Consider the following 15,787-nt stretch of genomic DNA (forward strand, 5'->3'; position numbering starts at 1 on the left):
GTGTTTGATCTTTAACAAACTGCCATATTTGTTATGCATCCGTTTTATTTTAAATAACAACTCGATAACTACACGTAACTGCCATGAATACAAATTTGAGTTGCTTCTGTTGCTGCTGCAGTTTGGGAATGTTTGCCTAGGGCTAGTGATATATTTCGTGATTTCAATATCCAACAGTTTTTTCCTGAATAGTCCTGTGTGCTTAACCTGAGTTGCAGTTGATGGAGCACCCCCTTCAAGCGTCCTGAAGAAAGTCGCATCGTTTGGGTGTGGTAGCCGACAACTGGCGTGCGTTCATATCGGAGCTCTAGAAGATCAGAGAGTATTGAAAGCTTAATGGTGACCCTGTGTGGGGAAAAATGAAAGCCAATGAACTGCAAACGCGTCTGGGTCAAATGCAGTCTTATGAATTCTTTAAAAAACCATATAAATAACGCCAACGATTGGAAAAGTTCTGAAAGAAATCATCAGTGGAGAGTATATAAGTAAAGAAAGAGGTATTTAAAATCAATAGAAATTACCATAGGCGTTAAGTTGCAATTAAGCTGTTAATTAAACAAGTTAAAGGAAGAGAGGAAATGCAAATGAAATTCCGAATTTTTGGGGTAGTCAAAAAAGATCAAATTATGACTTTAAAAAAGCAATTTAACACATATAAAGTGCTTATAATATTTGAATTGTTTCAAATGAAAATCAAACACAAACAGAAAAATTGTACAGTTTTGGTGTATACTTTTCAGTTTATTTGTTTAAAACGTGTATGGCTTAACAAGTAAAATTAAATAGTGCGCTCAAAAAGATAAATGTATTTGAACATTGCATGCAGTTCGGGCTTTAGCCTAACTAAAATCCACAAATTAAAGTTACTTTCGTAAATGTTTCAAAACATCTGTTTACTTCAGAGTATAAATGTTTGTCGTGTATATAAGTTTATATAAATATATTTATATAGAATTTATTGGCTACAAACGTAATATTAAGGCCAAGGACGCTGCGCCACTCGGTCCCCACAAAAACTAAACATAGCTTCAGCCCGCTCCAAAATGGGCGAAAATGTTTGTGGAATGTCAAATGTTAAATGACAATATTTCAACAAATTTTCGAAAATCAATCGTGTTGAGGAGTTTGGGGCACATACAAACATAGGTAGTATTTAACATTAACATTACATTAAACAATAAATAAACACTTTTCACTTGACTGGGTTGCGGATGCGGGATGAGGGTTGCTTGCTTGCTGGGATTGGGTTTGATTGGATTGAATTCAATTGGTGCAGGGTGGCGCAAACTCTTTACACAGCCAGGGGGTTTCGCTTCATTTCTCAACTCATCTCATTATTTCTTTTCATTTTTCTTTTTTTGTTTTTTCTTTTGCTTTTGCACATTTTCACACGTCTACTGGCTGACAGCGCTCGTCTTCTTCTTTTTAGCGTATTTTACCTGATTGGACCAGTCACCGGTTGGCACGGTCGCGCGATAGAACTTTGAGCTTGTCTTGTTGAAGATCGGCAGCAATTCGTTTGCTTCGTCGGACAGAGCCTGCAAGGGAGTTGGTTTGCGTTAGCTTGCATTGGGAAACGTGCATGAATGGAAAACGCACCTTTAGATAGATGATTGCATCGGTGCCGAAACCCTCGCATGAGAGCAGCACAATGTCGCCGTGGAAATAGCGGGCGTAAAGTCTGGAGATCGGTAGACCGTATCCGTAGCCCGCTAAGGGCACCGTGTGCAGATCCGATTTCGAGGGCTGCGGCGCTGTGCTGTACATATACTTGAAGAGCTGATCGGACTGGGAACGGGGAATGCCGCCGCCCTGGTCAGAAATTTTCACGCAGATGTCCTCCTTGCCCTTACAAATGGCTACCTTCAAGGGGGGCAATGTGTCATTGTTGTCATGGCCATGGTGCTCAACAACAGCTCGCATAGAGTTCTTGAAGAGCTCGAAAAGCATGTAGTACAGGTGCGAGGGCACGTACACCGTCCGGATGGGCAGGTGGTCGCCAGGCTCGCTGCTGTGCTGCTGGATCTCCAGCGCCGGACTGGTCAGGTAGTATTGATCGCACAGGAATCGGGCATTCTCGTAGGCATCGCGAACCACATCCGACAGATCACAGGCGGGATCCAAGCAACCAATGTGGCGGCCACCCGCATGGGGATTTCCGCCAAAGAGAAGGGCTTAAATAAGGGATAGAACATAGTCAGTTATGTGAGTGACTACTAGCAATATCTGGAGCTGTCTTACTGTGCTGATTAATCAGCATTCGAATGCTGATGCGAGACATGTAGAGCCTGTCGAGAAAGTACTGAATGGAACTCTCTGTGGGCGCATCCACCTGGCCGCCCTCGTTCTCCTTCATTTCGATCACACCCTGGGCCATCGTTTGCACCACATCGTTGTGCCGATTCCTAATGAGATCCAAATCGGCCACAAACCTGAAAGGCAAATATGATTAGTAAAATGCTGATCTATTCGAAATGTGATATTACTCACTTTTGCAGATTGTCGTGGGTGGGCTCTGCTTTCTCGTACACCAGCACATCCTCGAAACTTTTGACGTACCAGGAACTAACTTCGCTTACGGATCTGGTGTGCAACAGGTTGTCCGGCAGAAGGGCGATCTCCTTCATGATATTCGCCAGTCGAACCGGGAGCTCCTTGCGCAGGAATATGTACGATTTCTTCTCGCAAGCATTCTGACCTGTTCAATGAAATTAGCTTTTATTAAACCTTAGAACAATCAATTTTAAATATGATAGTAGTGACTTTGGTTATGCTACTCCAAACAACAAAAGCAACGGAAATTCAAATCAATTCTTTCAAATACAGCCTGATAGATACTTTTGAGCTCTTTATTCTGTCAAAGTTATCGCTGCATGTATAATTGTTGTTCTAGATTATTAAATATATTTTCCTGCTGCTATAGATTATGGAAAATCATTGGCTAATCAGGCTTATCATTGCGGCTTTAGGCATTCAGTGATCATGAGCTCACGAGTGAAAACCTCATGGGGAGGAATCAACCAGCTAGAATGAACAGCCTTGACGTACACAAAAGAAAACAGTTCTGAGCTGCACATAAATTCAATTGGATTAATTATCAGAGAGCTCAAAAGTACTTGAGCTAAATACATATCTACACTCAGTATGTACACAGTCTGCACTTTCTTATAAGCAAGCTTAGTTCAGAGCTCTCTGGCAAATGTGAAATAAATCAACCGCAGAAAACTTTGCCCTCGCCAAGCTTGTGAATGTGCCTTTGTATTGTTATTTTGTTGGTTATTTTGTATTTGCTTCCGATTGTCTTAGTGTGTATGTGTTTGGGTTTTTTCTGTTTGTTTGTGGCGAGTCAACAGTTTCGTAACAAAGAGAACATCAAGAAACAGCCGACGAGGTGATAACGATGGATCCACCTTATCGACGGGGCCTTGACCAGCCGGCATAGACACGCCTTCTTTTCCAGAAATTGCTCTTTGCAAAAATACAATGACCACAATAGTCGCGAAATTCGCCAGGCTTAATTAAGATTTCAGACACAACGCAAAAACAACTAGATATGTACATAATATGTATATACGTGGCTATGCCGAATAAATTGGACTGGAACCGCTTTATGAGTCAATTGTAACGAATTGGCCAAACAAAACAGAATCAATAAAACGAGTTATAAAGACGAGCCCGAGAATACGGAAAGAGCGGCGATAGCCTGATGATATTGTTTTCAAGAACCTGCCAGAAAGCGATCGAAAAAGCTGGAGATCTCAGTTGCGAGGTACAGATATCATAGTGCTAGATAGGGGCGCTCCAATACACGCGCTACTGCCCGCTCCGCACTCGAAAAGCTGCCGCAGATGACCTCAAAACAAGCTTTTAACGCTGTGTTTTTGTTTACTTGTTTGCCATTTAGACTCACTCTACGCCCTATCTCTCTCTCAGTGTATGCACTTGTTTTGATTGTAGCTGGAGGAAAACACAGCAGAGAAACCTCCAGACTGGATCGGATCGCCAGGTTTGTAGAGCGTCTGGCATTTTGATGTATTGCTTTTGCCTGATAAGTGACACCCTCACTTTCATCGGTGATAAATTCGCAGTGGCGTTAAGTGTCCTAATCATAAGTGGTTCATGCATTCAGATAATTGCCCGCTATAAAAAAGAAAGTCGAGTTAAGAGGATTAAAGGTTGGAAGTGTATAAACACCTTCCTTATTAAATGGGTTACACTTGGGGTGTCCAGTTTAATCCACTTCCCTGTTGATTTGGCACCATTTGAATATTTAATGTTTTAAATTCAAAAACCTAGATTTTATTTTCTAACCTTTTAACCCTTTTACGCCTAGGCTTATCACAAATTCTTGCGTGCCCCAACAGGTTTCATAGAAACTATGGGCAAAAGTATTTAATGGATGTTATGTAACCAGAACCTAGCTGCCAGTTGGTGAAAAACTGTTGCGTGTTCTGGCAGTGAAATTGAAAACTGGGCACCGCACGAATTCATTACTGGAGCCTAGTATCGAGAATGAGCTGCGGTTTCAATCCCATCCTCATTATCAGTGCGAGCCGTTAAATTGGCGATGTAGGCTAATTTGTTCGCTAATGGCGCATTAAATAATTTATAACGCATGGCACGCAATCAGCTGAGGGCGCAAAGAAATTGAATTTCTGAAAACGACTCAATCGTTCACTCAGTGCCCCAATGCAATTACATTAGAATGGGGAGAATCGCATATGCATCTATCTATAGACCGGCTGACGTCACAGCTGGCCCCTCCTCCAAACCATGACCAACCCCTTTTTTGTAAAACAGCTGTTTGGGAGCACGGCTAGCAGACTCTTGAGTTGCATCAGCCCACACCTATTGGCCCCCCAATTCGGGGGAGAATTTGTGTGAAAGTCTTGTGCGACAATATGTATATTTGACTCACATTCGCCCTGTGACAAAAATACGGCGCGTGTGAAGACGACTACGTCTTTATTATCGCCGGGGTGGTGCTCACTCTCCTTCTGGCCATTCGTTCTGTTTTTATTTTGGCTAACTGTTGACGTGCGCGTTTCGCCTTTCTTTCCCAAAGAGGTTCCAAAGTTCAGGTCCGAATCGTGGACGAACTGAGGTGACAGCATCCTGGACTTTGCCCGAAATGGTCACAGTGATCTGATCCATCGCAATGCATCCATTATACAATAAACTTTGGAATTGTCAGACGCTGTGTTTTCCGTTTTCCCCCTTTTGCGCTTGAGATAATTATTTCTCCTTGTCGCACGGAGAATTGGCACATGATCAACCTCATCATTTCCAAATTGTACTCCCTATATACCATACGTATTTTATATTTTCTATTGATATGAAATCTTGGCCTTCATGTGATTTGGCGTGGCGCATATACATATTGTGAATATGGGCACAGCACACGCCCTCGAATAATATTCTAGACTAGTCTTGTCACTCAGACGTGAAATTTAGAATCCCATTTCCAGTTATGACGCCCGCTTACTGAGCCCACAAAGCGCTAATCGATGGTTAACCTGAATCATCATAAAATCGGGTGCGTGGCGATTTAATAACAACGCAGCAAACCAATAACAAGCCATCTATCTATAGATATAAGCATAATTACTCCAAGTTTATGGACCCCCACAAACGACGGAAAAAACACAATTAAGTGACGGGTACAGTTGGGGACAAAACACACGCGGCAACACACAAGGCAACCTTATCTACAGACCGACATCAAAGTTCAAGTTTAGGCAGGTATATATTACCTATTTATTTGGTCAGTTCCCCGAGGGGTGCTGACATATTGAATATACGGCTATAAAGGCTTGTAAACCAATTCCGCTGTTTTGTAGCTCATAAATGAATACCAGTCGGCATAAAAAAGCAAAAAGCTCAGCACAAGTTGCCTTAAAGGGATAGAGAACAGGCAACCAAAGCCTGTTGGCTTTGTCTAAATTTAGATGATAATAGCTCAGCCTCCGGAGGCCAACCTTTTCCACATCTTTCTCCTGCCACCTACCACCTTCCAGCCGAGCTACTTGGCCTGGCTTTTATTTCTGCTCACGTCGCTTGCCAGTTTTTCAACGAGAATGCCCTAGAAGTTGGCACTCAAGTCTGCTGGTTAAACAGGACAACATTGATTTTCGAGTGGGGCATGTGCAGCAAATGAAAGGTTATGAGGAACAGTATCTAAAGGCATCTGTGTTGTATCTGCGGCCATTTGCTCTTATCTAGATATACAAATTTTAGAATATACACTGCAAACTAGGTTTGACTGCTCTGGAACACTCGAGAGACACTCGATTCGACGGTTGCGTGTTCATTTATTGGGGCAGGTTGAAGCCCTGGAATTTAGGATATTGCTGGGTGATGGGAGCGGTGGGTTGACATTGAAACGTCATTGAAGGCCACGTGCCGGCTGTTGGCGCTTAATGAAGTGTGGGCGGAAAAAAGCGCCTTTTTCGCGCCCATCCTCGTGTTTCAGCTTCATTGAGGAAACTTGTTTATGTATTCGAACACGGCCTTCTCATAAACAAGCTGAGCTATTTTCACTTCCGTTTTTGCAACAGGCGGTTGAATTGAAATTGAATAGAAGGGGTGGGGCTGTTGCTGGGGGGTCGAGGAAAAGCCAAAGCCAAGCTGAATTGAACTGAGCATTCAATTGTTTATAGAGCCCGTCTCTGTCTGTGTCTGTGTCTGCCTCTCAGTCTCGCGCACAGTCCACAAAATAATATAAATGCAAATGCATAATTGACAATTCAATGGAACAAAATTGGCTATTAGATAACGGCATATTTGCGCAGTTTAGCAGTTTGCTGCGATCGGTTTATTCTAAACTATAAACGAAACTTTAGACATCATAAAGATATTACTCTCTACATAGGTTATGCAACATGGCGTATTATAATGAACAATAAAAACCAAAGGGAGGTAATATTCATTTAAAACAAATATATTCAAAATCCATCTACGGTAGATAAAATGTTTATAATTTTGCAAAGCGAACAACCCAAGTGTTTTGATATCTTTTGGAGGCATATCAAAACAAAGTGAGTCAAAATTTCCATAGTAGCAAGCTATATATATAGGCAATCTCCATAATATCAAAAATCCCAGGCTTATTCGACTTCCACGATTACACAACAGCACTTCGATAAGATCGATTAAGATTGTAGATGTATATTACACGTAGGGTTCAAGAAACTGAGGCCCAGTTACTCACCAAAGTCCATGAACTGCTTTATCGAGAGGGGCGAGGGGTTGAAGCCCGAGTAGAAGTCGAGCATTTTGGCCAAACTCGCCATCGACGAGGAGGCGGCTGAGAATCGGACTGGAAACAGGCGCATGTTGGCTATATTTTTCTGGTTCGCGGGGGATTACGGTGCTGATTACGTTTGCCGGTTGGTTCTGCTGGGTCTTTATCTTCAACAACTTTGTTTGCCACTCTACCCTCGCTTTAAGTTATTTCGCGGTGAGAAGGGGGAAGAGGAAGATGAAGCGGCTGCCGGTGTCCTTTCGCTCACCTTCGCTTTTATCACGTCCTTCGCAGGACGTTGACCGCGCTCTCGCTTTCTTTGAAGAAAGGTGCGGGGGTGTGGGACGAAGAGCGGCGAAAACAGCTGGCAACGTCTTGAAAAACTCGAAAACTCTGGCAGTGGTGCGCTCAATAAATCAATGGAGCGTTCTGATTAGTTTTTAACGTACAAAAGCGGTACCAAAAATATACGCATAAGTTATTCTATATTTCTTCTTTGTGTTAGCTCTGCTCCTCCTCGTCGTTGTTGTTGTTTTTGTGTTGAAAGGCGGGGGCGGCGGGGCGCAGATTCTTCCTCTTCTCCTGGTGCGCCATAAACGCAGCTAATTTGTACGGTATTTGCTTCGCTGTGTTCTTTTGCTCTTTTGTGCACTGTTGTCTCGCGATTTCAGCTGCAGTTCTTCGTGCGATTAATTATACTCGCAGTTGTTTTTTTGCGCGACTTCGACGCGTACGGTTGGGAATTCGGATTGAGAATGCGACTCCAGAGCTGCAGTGTTGGAAGGGGTGCGAATTGCGTTACGGGTCCGGCAGCACCGGTCCAGCTGACTTCTGTTGAAAAGGTGGCATCCCTGGTTTTACCGAATGTTTACGGCGAAATATTATAAAACGAATTTTAAAATATACGGAAATTTTCGAGCAAATATTAATAATTTTTAATATATTTTAAATAAAAGTGTTTTTTTTAATTGTGAATCACATAAAGCCCAGTTTAGTTAAAAATAAAACACCGTCCACTTCTAACAAACTAAATTTATTTAAATAATTACTTTTAAGAACTACAAGTGTTGGTTTCTTATTTTTTGAAAAAGTATACAACAGATTACATAGCAATACCAATTTTGACACACGGCTTTTCGTTTCCCTTTTGACCTAACAGAATGGTACATAATAATGTAATGCAAATTACTAACGTTAAATAATAGAATTTTGTAGGATGCAGGAAATGTGTTCAGCAAATAGTGTCTCCGTTCAGATCAGCCGGTTGATTCGCGCACACACGGAATGAAATGCAGCAAAGTATGTGGTTGGATTTGCTTTGGAATATATGTTTAAAAACAGCCGCCGACACGACTCCACCGCTCCTCATTCTTATTCCGTCCTGGCCAAATCCGCCAAATCCTTAACTCCGGAGCCGAAAGCGTTAGAATCCTCGGCCCCATTCGACATCTATTCCAAAAACTTCAGGTTAGACGTCCTTCAGTTCTTGACAGAAAACAGTTGCGCAATCTTGGAGGCGTGACTCTTGAAGAACTCGTAGCCCACTTTCGCGGCACTCTTTAGCGTTCCTGGGTTGTTGTGATTGCCATTTGTGGTGGATACGGTGGTGGTCGCTACTGCAAGTTCTCCCGCTGAGGAAGTCGTCGTCACCGCGTGCTGGTGATGTCCTCCACCCACCAAGCTGTCCGGAAACATGCGCCGCAGCACGTAGTTGAACCCATTGGAGGCCTTGTTGCCGTTGGCTTTAAACCGCTCGATGCCGAAGGCTCGAATGGCCCGCGAGAATCCGAACACCTGCGAACTGATGTACGCTCTTCGCACTGCCAAAGTACTGCCGTCCTTCTGCTCGGTGTAGATGACGATTTCATCGACTTTCTGAAATAAAAACATGGATTATTAATAAAGATTACACTAAACTTATGAGTTAAACATAAACAAAAAAATCATGGTTCACATATTCACTAAAAAGAGTGCAATGAAACGAATCGTACAATAATCTTGACCGGATCCCTATGTTCAATATGCGTTTCTTAGGTTAAATTTAACAAACAAGGCCACAGCATTGACTACTGATCTATTAGCTAATCAACAAATGAAAATGTAAACTATTCAATCAATCCTAGTAGGTAAGCGATCACTTGCCATAATCTTCGTCATGCCCAGGTTCCTGGTGAATGTGGTGAATGTCTTTTTGACCGGGTCCAGCACGGAGTCCTCAACAATCTTGACCGGCACATTGTTGTAGAAACGAGCACCCCACTTGGGCACGGGATTCGTCTTGGAGAGGAGCCGGCGCGAGAAGAGCTTGCCATCGCGCACCTCCCGCTGAATGGTATCCTCGGTGAGGACGTGGGCGCTAGAAGGATTTGGGTAGCGGTTCCAGTAGGCGATCACAACGTTCATCCAGCTGTAATCGAAGACCGTCTCCGTGCGGCAGGTGGATGCGGCCACGACCATGTTGAAGGTGGACCAATGAACTCGGCGATGAATGCGAAAGTGAAAGCCGCCGTGTCCCTGAACTGAAAAGTAAACCGATAATCATCAATTGCAATCGCATGTTGCCGGCTAAAAATAGATCGCCAAATCGATGGACGTACCTTTCCGAGGAGGTCGAAGAGCGGGGTCTTACGGCTCTAGAGCTCCAGAGTGCAGTGTGAGTGGCACCAATTAGCTGGCACACGTTGATTCGGCAATCAGCTTGTTGTTGCCCCTACTTTGGGCGCCTACTAAGAATTTTGTTGTGTAACTGCGTCACAAACTCCGGCACAGGGTGTTTCCGGTTCGCTACCTCCGATTTCTGGCAATATGCTGGGCGATATGCCTCGGTTCCTGCGTTGCCTCGACCTTCAGTGCCCCCTTCTCCTGGCTGTCCACGGTTTCATTGCTTGCTCTCCAAGGGTTTGATGCCGATTCGGGTCCAATTTACGCCTGTTCAAAGGCCATCCGGAAACATCTGCTCGCAGTGTTGCCAGATGGTGCGCTGCTAGTTGTACCACAAAGTGCATTTTCCTAATTAACTAGTATTTTGCTTTGGACTTTAAGGTCGCAAAATACCATTATTGCAAAGCTGAACTTTTTTTAAAATTTCAAAATAAACAAACCTTGTTAGTTACGTTTATATATGAACAAATAAATTAAATCGAAGTTGCACCACTTCAATCCAATATTACTTATATAAAATAGTTGTCATGGGAATTATTGAATTATTTTAGCAGTGCTTAGATACCAGAAAACAATGAAAAGTTCACTTTATAACTACTTTATTGTACTACTGCAATAAAGGAGCTTAAAAAATGGATGTTCTGGAATTTCTGACACGGACCGATAAGCGCAATCTGAAATCTCAAATAAGCTTTCAGGTGGCGCGAAAGATGCGCGAATGGCACGAGGATGTGGACAACCGCCGTTGGAACCTCAGTCTTCTCCTCCAAAAGGAGGCTTTGGAGGCGGATGAGCAGATTGCAGAAATGCTCCAGGAGCAAGCGGATGAAGCGGATCGAAAGCGACACGAGTGGATCGAAATGGAGCGGCTGAAGCGAGAGGAGGCCGACATGGAATTGGTCAAAGTAAAGAAGCAGCAGAGGGAGATGTAGGTGGTCTTCTGTAGGACTTCAAAGCCTTCCCGATTTACTCTACTTCCCGGTCCTACTTTCAGTGAAAACTCCGAGGCGCATCGTCACATGCTAACTAAGGAGATCCTGTTGGAGTCGAAACAAGCTCAACTCCATCAAATCGAGGAGAAAAAGGCGCTGAAACGCCGTCAGGCCTGCGTTGAGATTCTGTGGCAGCGGGTCTGGCAGAGATTGGACGAAAGTAAGGCCCAGCAGGAGCAGCATGAGCTGAAACTGCGGAACTTGATTGAAAATAGGTGCCAAGCCCACAACCTGGACACTGATCGGGAGCAGAAGGCCCAGTTCGCCAAGGATGTGTTGGCAGACCAGCGGAAATGTTCCCAGGCGTAAGTACCTGGTTGCTTAGAGATTTAGTTATTTATCTCAAGCAGTACCCAACTCTCTTTCGTAGCCTGGAACTAGCTGCCGAAATGGAAGTCCTCAAGAAACAACAAGATCTCAAGAAGCTGAAAGATAAACGGCGCCAGCAACTAACTGACTTGCAGGATCAGATCAAACAGAATCTCGCCATCAGCTCCAAGCAATCACAGGCTAATATCCGCGAGGATGTGGTCTACAACATTCTCGAAGATCGTCAGATTTACGAAGAGCTCGTGGAGAAGCGTTGCGCCAGGGTGAGCTTGATTGCCCTTAACTGCCTTTGGCTCCCAACCAATCCCAACCCAACCCCTTTGTTTTGCTCCAGACCCACAATCGTGACTGGCACCAGCAGTACATGACGCATACGGCTGCGGAGCGTGCCGCTCGCAAGGAAGAGGATCGGATGCGGGATCGGAATTACCTGGGCACTGGTTGTGTGCTCGGCCAGCAGCAGAAGCAGCCATACGGCAAGGAAGTCCGGTAGTAAAAGTCGTGGACACTTCGACATCACCAATCGATCGATCATATAATCATAAATCACATTTATATAACGAGAATTTGATCTTATTCGGTGTGTCTCAACTTAATTTTTTTCCACAATTAGCCACTGACAAAATTTCAAAGGTTTTTATGTTTTTCTAAAAACCCATTTACAAGAGTTGGCAATTCAAAAAATTTTTGTAAGTGAAACTTGAATGGGAAAGTCGCAAATTGAATATTTTTACATGGCTAAAGTCATTTGGTATATAGGTACATATATAGGCACGATTTTCTTATCTTACTGTTAAGCTATAAATCGATTGTAAATGGAAATGTGTCAGTTTCAGTTACTATCTAGATGCCCAGACAGTAAAGGAAATTGTCTCGGCATCCCACGAAAACACGACGCAGGTCCTCAATAAAGCATGCACTGGAAAAGACTTGACCGGGTAGCTTATCCGACCATTGAATCTCGCCATTTCTAAAGTTCATCAGCATGACGCGTCCATCGGTGGCGGCGCACCAAACCAGAAGTCCGTTCGGTTGCACTGTGAGCAGAGTTGGCGTGGCATAAACGGGTGCACCCACATTGACCTTCCAGTGGAGCTCAAAGTCAACAGATTTGCCACCCGATCCGGCTTTGCATCGCAGGCAATACACATGTTGGTCTATACAACCAAAAACGGCAAAGGAATGCCCCATAAAAGTCGGTGGGGTCTTGACCACCAGCGAAGAGAAAATGTTTCCTTCTGTGGTAAAGGTAGCCAGCTAAAGATTGCAGTTGTTATGAAATTGGGTTTGAAATTGGGTACAGAAGAACACTACTCACAATTTTACCATTGCCCACATGACAGGCATGGACTCGCCCAGCCACTTCCGCACTTAAAAATATGTTGGACATGGACTCCAAAAGAACAGGTGTGGAGAATACGGGTTCCCTATATTTCTGCGTCCACTCCACTGAGCCATCGGTGATGGCCACGCGCGAGTAGCTGCCGTCCAAGGTGCAGATTATCAGCGACTGTTCCCTTGGCAGCTCCAGAGGGCTCGCGAAGATCGGCTTTTCACCAATCCTTTGGCACCACAGCACCTCCTGCCGCTCGGCTGACAAGCAGTAGACATTGTAGTCATCCGCATAGCTGCACACAATAATTCGGCGACCATCGGCGGTTAGCATGGGCTGCGACTTAATCATGCCCCCAATTCCAACGCGAAACACAATGTCACCAGTTTGGGGATTGAAACCGTAGAGGCATCCGTCGTAGCAGCCCACCATTGCGAGCTGCTCGCTGAGAAACGTCACCCTACACTCTATGCGGTCGGGAAGTTTTACTGTACTGTATTCGCTGCCCGTCTGGGGATTAAGAGTTCGAAGAATTTTCGAATGTGCGCCCACGCAGATGAAGCGTCCCTCGTATTCGGCCACTGGGGAGTCTATGCACTTTTCGAAGTTTACCTTCCAGTATAACTGAAGCTTGAGGACCGGCTGTTCGATTCGTTTAATTACCAGGCCTCCTTGGCACGACGAGGCAACTACCGCTGGCTCAACATTCTTCCGCTTGATGTTGTTGGCCACCAACTTGGCTGTGTCCAAAAATCTGAGCACTGTGCGCAACGGAATATTTTCATCTAGTAGCATTTCGAACAAGTGGCGTTGCTCATCATCGATGCACATTTGTAGACCTATCTCGCGACAAATGGTGATGGCATGGAACGACGTGCCACCAGCATGGCGAAAACTTAAGTCATAGCCACAGGGAGCGGCGTCTTCAAGTCGCTGCCTTTTCGCTAAGTTATCATCGGGCTCTTCCACACATTCCAGTCTATCGTGCAGATAACTCTTTAAAATTTGCTGAGCTGGTTGAGCAAGGGGAATGCACATCTTGAGGAGCTGCTGCTTGTCCAGTTTGCCATGTACGTTGCAGGGAAAGTGCTGCAGATAGACAAATCTATCTGGCTGCTCGGCAATCGATACCTTGGAAAGTATATCAAAGGTCTGGACGCGCTGTTCAACTCTAGTTTTGGACTCTAAAGAGCGAATGCAGCAAATAAGTTTCTGCAAGTCCTCGAGCCACAGGCATGTAGTCAGTTCAGTGCTCGGCAGACATTTTTGAATTTTTCGAGTGATTAAACCTGCATATTTGTGAAACATTAATAGAGCATACAGTCATTGGGAGAACTTACCCAAGCTAATCCGATTACCAGCTCGCTTCACCACATCGTTCGATCTCTCGCTGTAGAACAATGTGCCATCCTGCTGTCGAGTGACCAAATCTCCTGTCGCCCTAAAACAAATGCCCGAGTCATCCCTTGAAGCTTTCGTCTGGTCATCAACCTCTGGTATATAGCAACGACGGCTGCTACTACCCAGAAATAGCTCTCCTTGCTGCGAAGTTTCATCGTTTTGGGATTCAATCCGTATAACCGTATCCTTGTCGATAGGAGTTCCCAAAGGCACCGGTGATTGTAATGACTGAACAATGTGCAGGAGGCTCCAGCAGGATATTTCTGTGATTCCATATATGTTACATATGTGTTTTTGCAGCAGCACACTGGGACTCATCCAAGTAACGAGCTCGACATTGCTGGGAAATGGTTCGCCACCAAGGAGCAGTACTCTGAAAACGATGCCTATGTCAATTAGTCGTAAATAACATGTTACCCAACAGGAATATATAAACTAAAGAAAACTTAAAGTTGCTCTCATAAAGATCTAAAAACATATAAATCAAAAAGCACCTCAATGAACTGGATCTGCTTAGCACTCGCTCTCTGATGGAAGAAGCTCCAAATTGCCGAAACAGCGATGGAGTCATCTGCAGGATGGTGATTCCTGGCGTGGCCAGGTTGTCGGGGAAGAGGGCACTTAGCACCTTGCTAGGGGAGTCTCTCATGGAGTGACGACTGGTCAGTAACGTAGCCCCATTTTGAAGAGCTAGGAAGAACTCCACCACAAAAGGATCGAAGGTAATGGGTGTGCCAAGGTAAATGATGTCTGCCATGGAGACGTTTAATTTCTGGCTTGGGGCATAGTGGTCAGTTTGAATTTTAGTATATTCAGTGGATATTTACCTGAGCCCCACTATGTTGGGCGCGATGCATTCGTAAGGCACATGTATGAGCTTTGGCTTTCCCGTAGTGCCCGTCGTGGAGATGGTGTAGCACATATTGGCGGGCAGCGGCTTGGTCTGTACAGCATGATCGGTGGATTTCACCTTGACCGTGTACAGCCTGCAGTCCTCCTCAAATACCAAGATACTGTCCAGTAATGTAAAGTATAAAGGTGCAACGGTCAAATGTTTGTTGACCAAGAGGTAGTCCACTCCGGCCGTGCTCATCTGTACGCACAGATCCTGGGACAGCGTCATTTTATCCGTGGGAAAGAAGTGACCCTTGTTGTTGAGGATTCTGCATGATTATTAATCTTTAATTCATATAATAGCAACAAGATAACATACATACGTAAATACTTACGCTAAGATCATTAGAGAAGTGGCCGGCGTGTGCTCCGTGATTCGTAGGGCAATTCCGGCTCCGGCTGGGACCTCGTTCGTTCGCAGAAAGTCCACCAAAACCTGGATCTGTTCTACTGCATCGCCGTATGTCACGATCGTGTCTTTGGGCTCCATGCGGCTGATCAGGAAAGGAACATCCTCAAACGCTCGGATTCTGTCGATGTCGTAAAGCTTGTCCGACCGCTCCGATTCACCTAGGTCCACATCTGCTGGAGTCTTGGTTCCCACGTTCTGAGGGGTATGGCCGTGTCCTGGCGATGAATCTGCCGCCAATTGAGGATTCATCCCATCAGATGCCATATTTTTGTTTGTTTACAAAACAAGTGTTTATAAGTGGTAAAACAGATTTTCAGATAGATGGGTTCGACCAGTGCAGCAATCGTGCTAGTAAAACAGAATGTTGCTTCCAAAAACACATAAAAATTCAGTAAATAAAATTAAGGCGAAACAATAATAATAATATTGTATAGCCGGCAATCGATATCGACAATCGAGACAGCTGTTCCGTCTGTGGATGGGATGTAAACGATAGGCAATTACCACATCTTTGGCGGGAA

General features: G+C 44.5%; 4 protein-coding genes across 6 annotated transcripts; 1 reads left to right on the forward strand and 3 right to left on the reverse strand.

The window, feature by feature from the left end:
• Positions 1 to 3: 3 nt before the first annotated feature.
• On the reverse strand, positions 4 to 8,074 carry LOC6541111 (pyruvate dehydrogenase (acetyl-transferring) kinase, mitochondrial). Of its 2 annotated transcripts, none has more exons than XM_015159542.2 (6): positions 7,211 to 8,074; positions 2,491 to 2,698; positions 2,242 to 2,432; positions 1,600 to 2,174; positions 1,440 to 1,538; positions 4 to 307 (listed from the first exon to the last, which is right to left on the reverse strand). In XM_015159542.2, the coding sequence occupies exons 1-6, from the start codon at positions 7,332 to 7,334 to the stop codon at positions 236 to 238; spliced, it is 1,269 nt and encodes a 422-aa protein (XP_015015028.1). In that variant the 5' UTR covers positions 7,335 to 8,074; the 3' UTR covers positions 4 to 235. The 2 variants fall into 2 exon arrangements, with proteins under 2 accessions (XP_015015028.1, XP_001969200.2); XM_001969164.3 differs by having other exon boundaries at positions 4 to 454.
• Positions 8,075 to 8,260: 186 nt separating this feature from the next.
• Positions 8,261 to 10,243, reverse strand: LOC6541425 (protein preli-like). The gene is made up of 3 exons (XM_015159541.2): positions 9,841 to 10,243; positions 9,386 to 9,762; positions 8,261 to 9,118 (listed from the first exon to the last, which is right to left on the reverse strand). Exons 2-3 carry the CDS (start codon positions 9,698 to 9,700, stop codon positions 8,723 to 8,725), a joined length of 711 nt encoding a protein of 236 aa, XP_015015027.1. The 5' UTR covers positions 9,701 to 9,762; positions 9,841 to 10,243; the 3' UTR covers positions 8,261 to 8,722.
• Positions 10,244 to 10,288: 45 nt separating this feature from the next.
• Positions 10,289 to 11,867, forward strand: LOC6542386 (uncharacterized protein F23F12.8). Its single transcript, XM_001969166.3, has 4 exons — positions 10,289 to 10,832; positions 10,899 to 11,201; positions 11,267 to 11,489; positions 11,561 to 11,867. Exons 1-4 carry the CDS (start codon positions 10,537 to 10,539, stop codon positions 11,717 to 11,719), a joined length of 981 nt encoding a protein of 326 aa, XP_001969202.1. The 5' UTR covers positions 10,289 to 10,536; the 3' UTR covers positions 11,720 to 11,867.
• Positions 11,778 to 15,737, reverse strand: LOC6542204 (beta-alanine-activating enzyme). 2 transcript variants are annotated; one of them, XM_001969167.3, is made up of 6 exons: positions 15,190 to 15,737; positions 14,788 to 15,123; positions 14,455 to 14,736; positions 13,900 to 14,333; positions 12,545 to 13,848; positions 11,778 to 12,483 (listed from the first exon to the last, which is right to left on the reverse strand). In XM_001969167.3, the coding sequence occupies exons 1-6, from the start codon at positions 15,528 to 15,530 to the stop codon at positions 12,070 to 12,072; spliced, it is 3,111 nt and encodes a 1,036-aa protein (XP_001969203.1). In that variant the 5' UTR covers positions 15,531 to 15,737; the 3' UTR covers positions 11,778 to 12,069. The 2 variants fall into 2 exon arrangements, with proteins under 2 accessions (XP_001969203.1, XP_026834836.1); XM_026979035.1 differs by lacking the exons at positions 11,778 to 12,483; positions 12,545 to 13,848 and having other exon boundaries at positions 14,275 to 14,328; positions 14,439 to 14,736.
• Between the last annotated feature and the right edge of the window lie 50 nt (positions 15,738 to 15,787).

This window comes from Drosophila erecta, unplaced genomic scaffold (assembly GCF_003286155.1).
Source record: "Drosophila erecta strain 14021-0224.00,06,07 unplaced genomic scaffold, DereRS2 tig00000055-arrow-pilon, whole genome shotgun sequence".
NCBI lineage: Eukaryota > Metazoa > Arthropoda > Insecta > Diptera > Drosophilidae > Drosophila > Drosophila erecta.

Bases quoted from the DNA above. Each gene is read 5' to 3' on its own strand.
- LOC6541425 (XM_015159541.2), bottom strand. From the start codon at position 9,700: ATGGTCGTGGCCGCATCCACCTGCCGCACGGAGACGGTCTTCGATTAC. The intron at 9,119-9,385 runs GCAAGTGATCGC...TTTTTATTTCAG, and splicing joins TGGGCATGACGAAGATTATG to AAAGTCGATGAAATCGTCAT.
- LOC6541111 (XM_015159542.2), bottom strand. From the start codon at position 7,334: ATGCGCCTGTTTCCAGTCCGATTCTCAGCCGCCTCCTCGTCGATGGCG. The intron at 2,433-2,490 runs GTGAGTAATATC...TTTGCCTTTCAG, and splicing joins ACCCACGACAATCTGCAAAA to GTTTGTGGCCGATTTGGATC. The intron at 308-1,439 runs GTAAAATACGCT...CTGATCTTCTAG, and splicing joins CCGGTGACTGGTCCAATCAG to AGCTCCGATATGAACGCACG.
- LOC6542386 (XM_001969166.3), top strand. From the start codon at position 10,537: ATGGATGTTCTGGAATTTCTGACACGGACCGATAAGCGCAATCTGAAA. The intron at 10,833-10,898 runs GTAGGTGGTCTT...TCCTACTTTCAG, and splicing joins AAGAAGCAGCAGAGGGAGAT to TGAAAACTCCGAGGCGCATC. The intron at 11,202-11,266 runs GTAAGTACCTGG...TCTCTTTCGTAG, and splicing joins CAGCGGAAATGTTCCCAGGC to CCTGGAACTAGCTGCCGAAA.
- LOC6542204 (XM_001969167.3), bottom strand. From the start codon at position 15,530: ATGGCATCTGATGGGATGAATCCTCAATTGGCGGCAGATTCATCGCCA. The intron at 14,737-14,787 runs GTAAATATCCAC...CTATGCCCCAAG, and splicing joins CCCAACATAGTGGGGCTCAG to CCAGAAATTAAACGTCTCCA. The intron at 13,849-13,899 runs GTAAGTTCTCCC...ACAAATATGCAG, and splicing joins TGGTAATCGGATTAGCTTGG to GTTTAATCACTCGAAAAATT.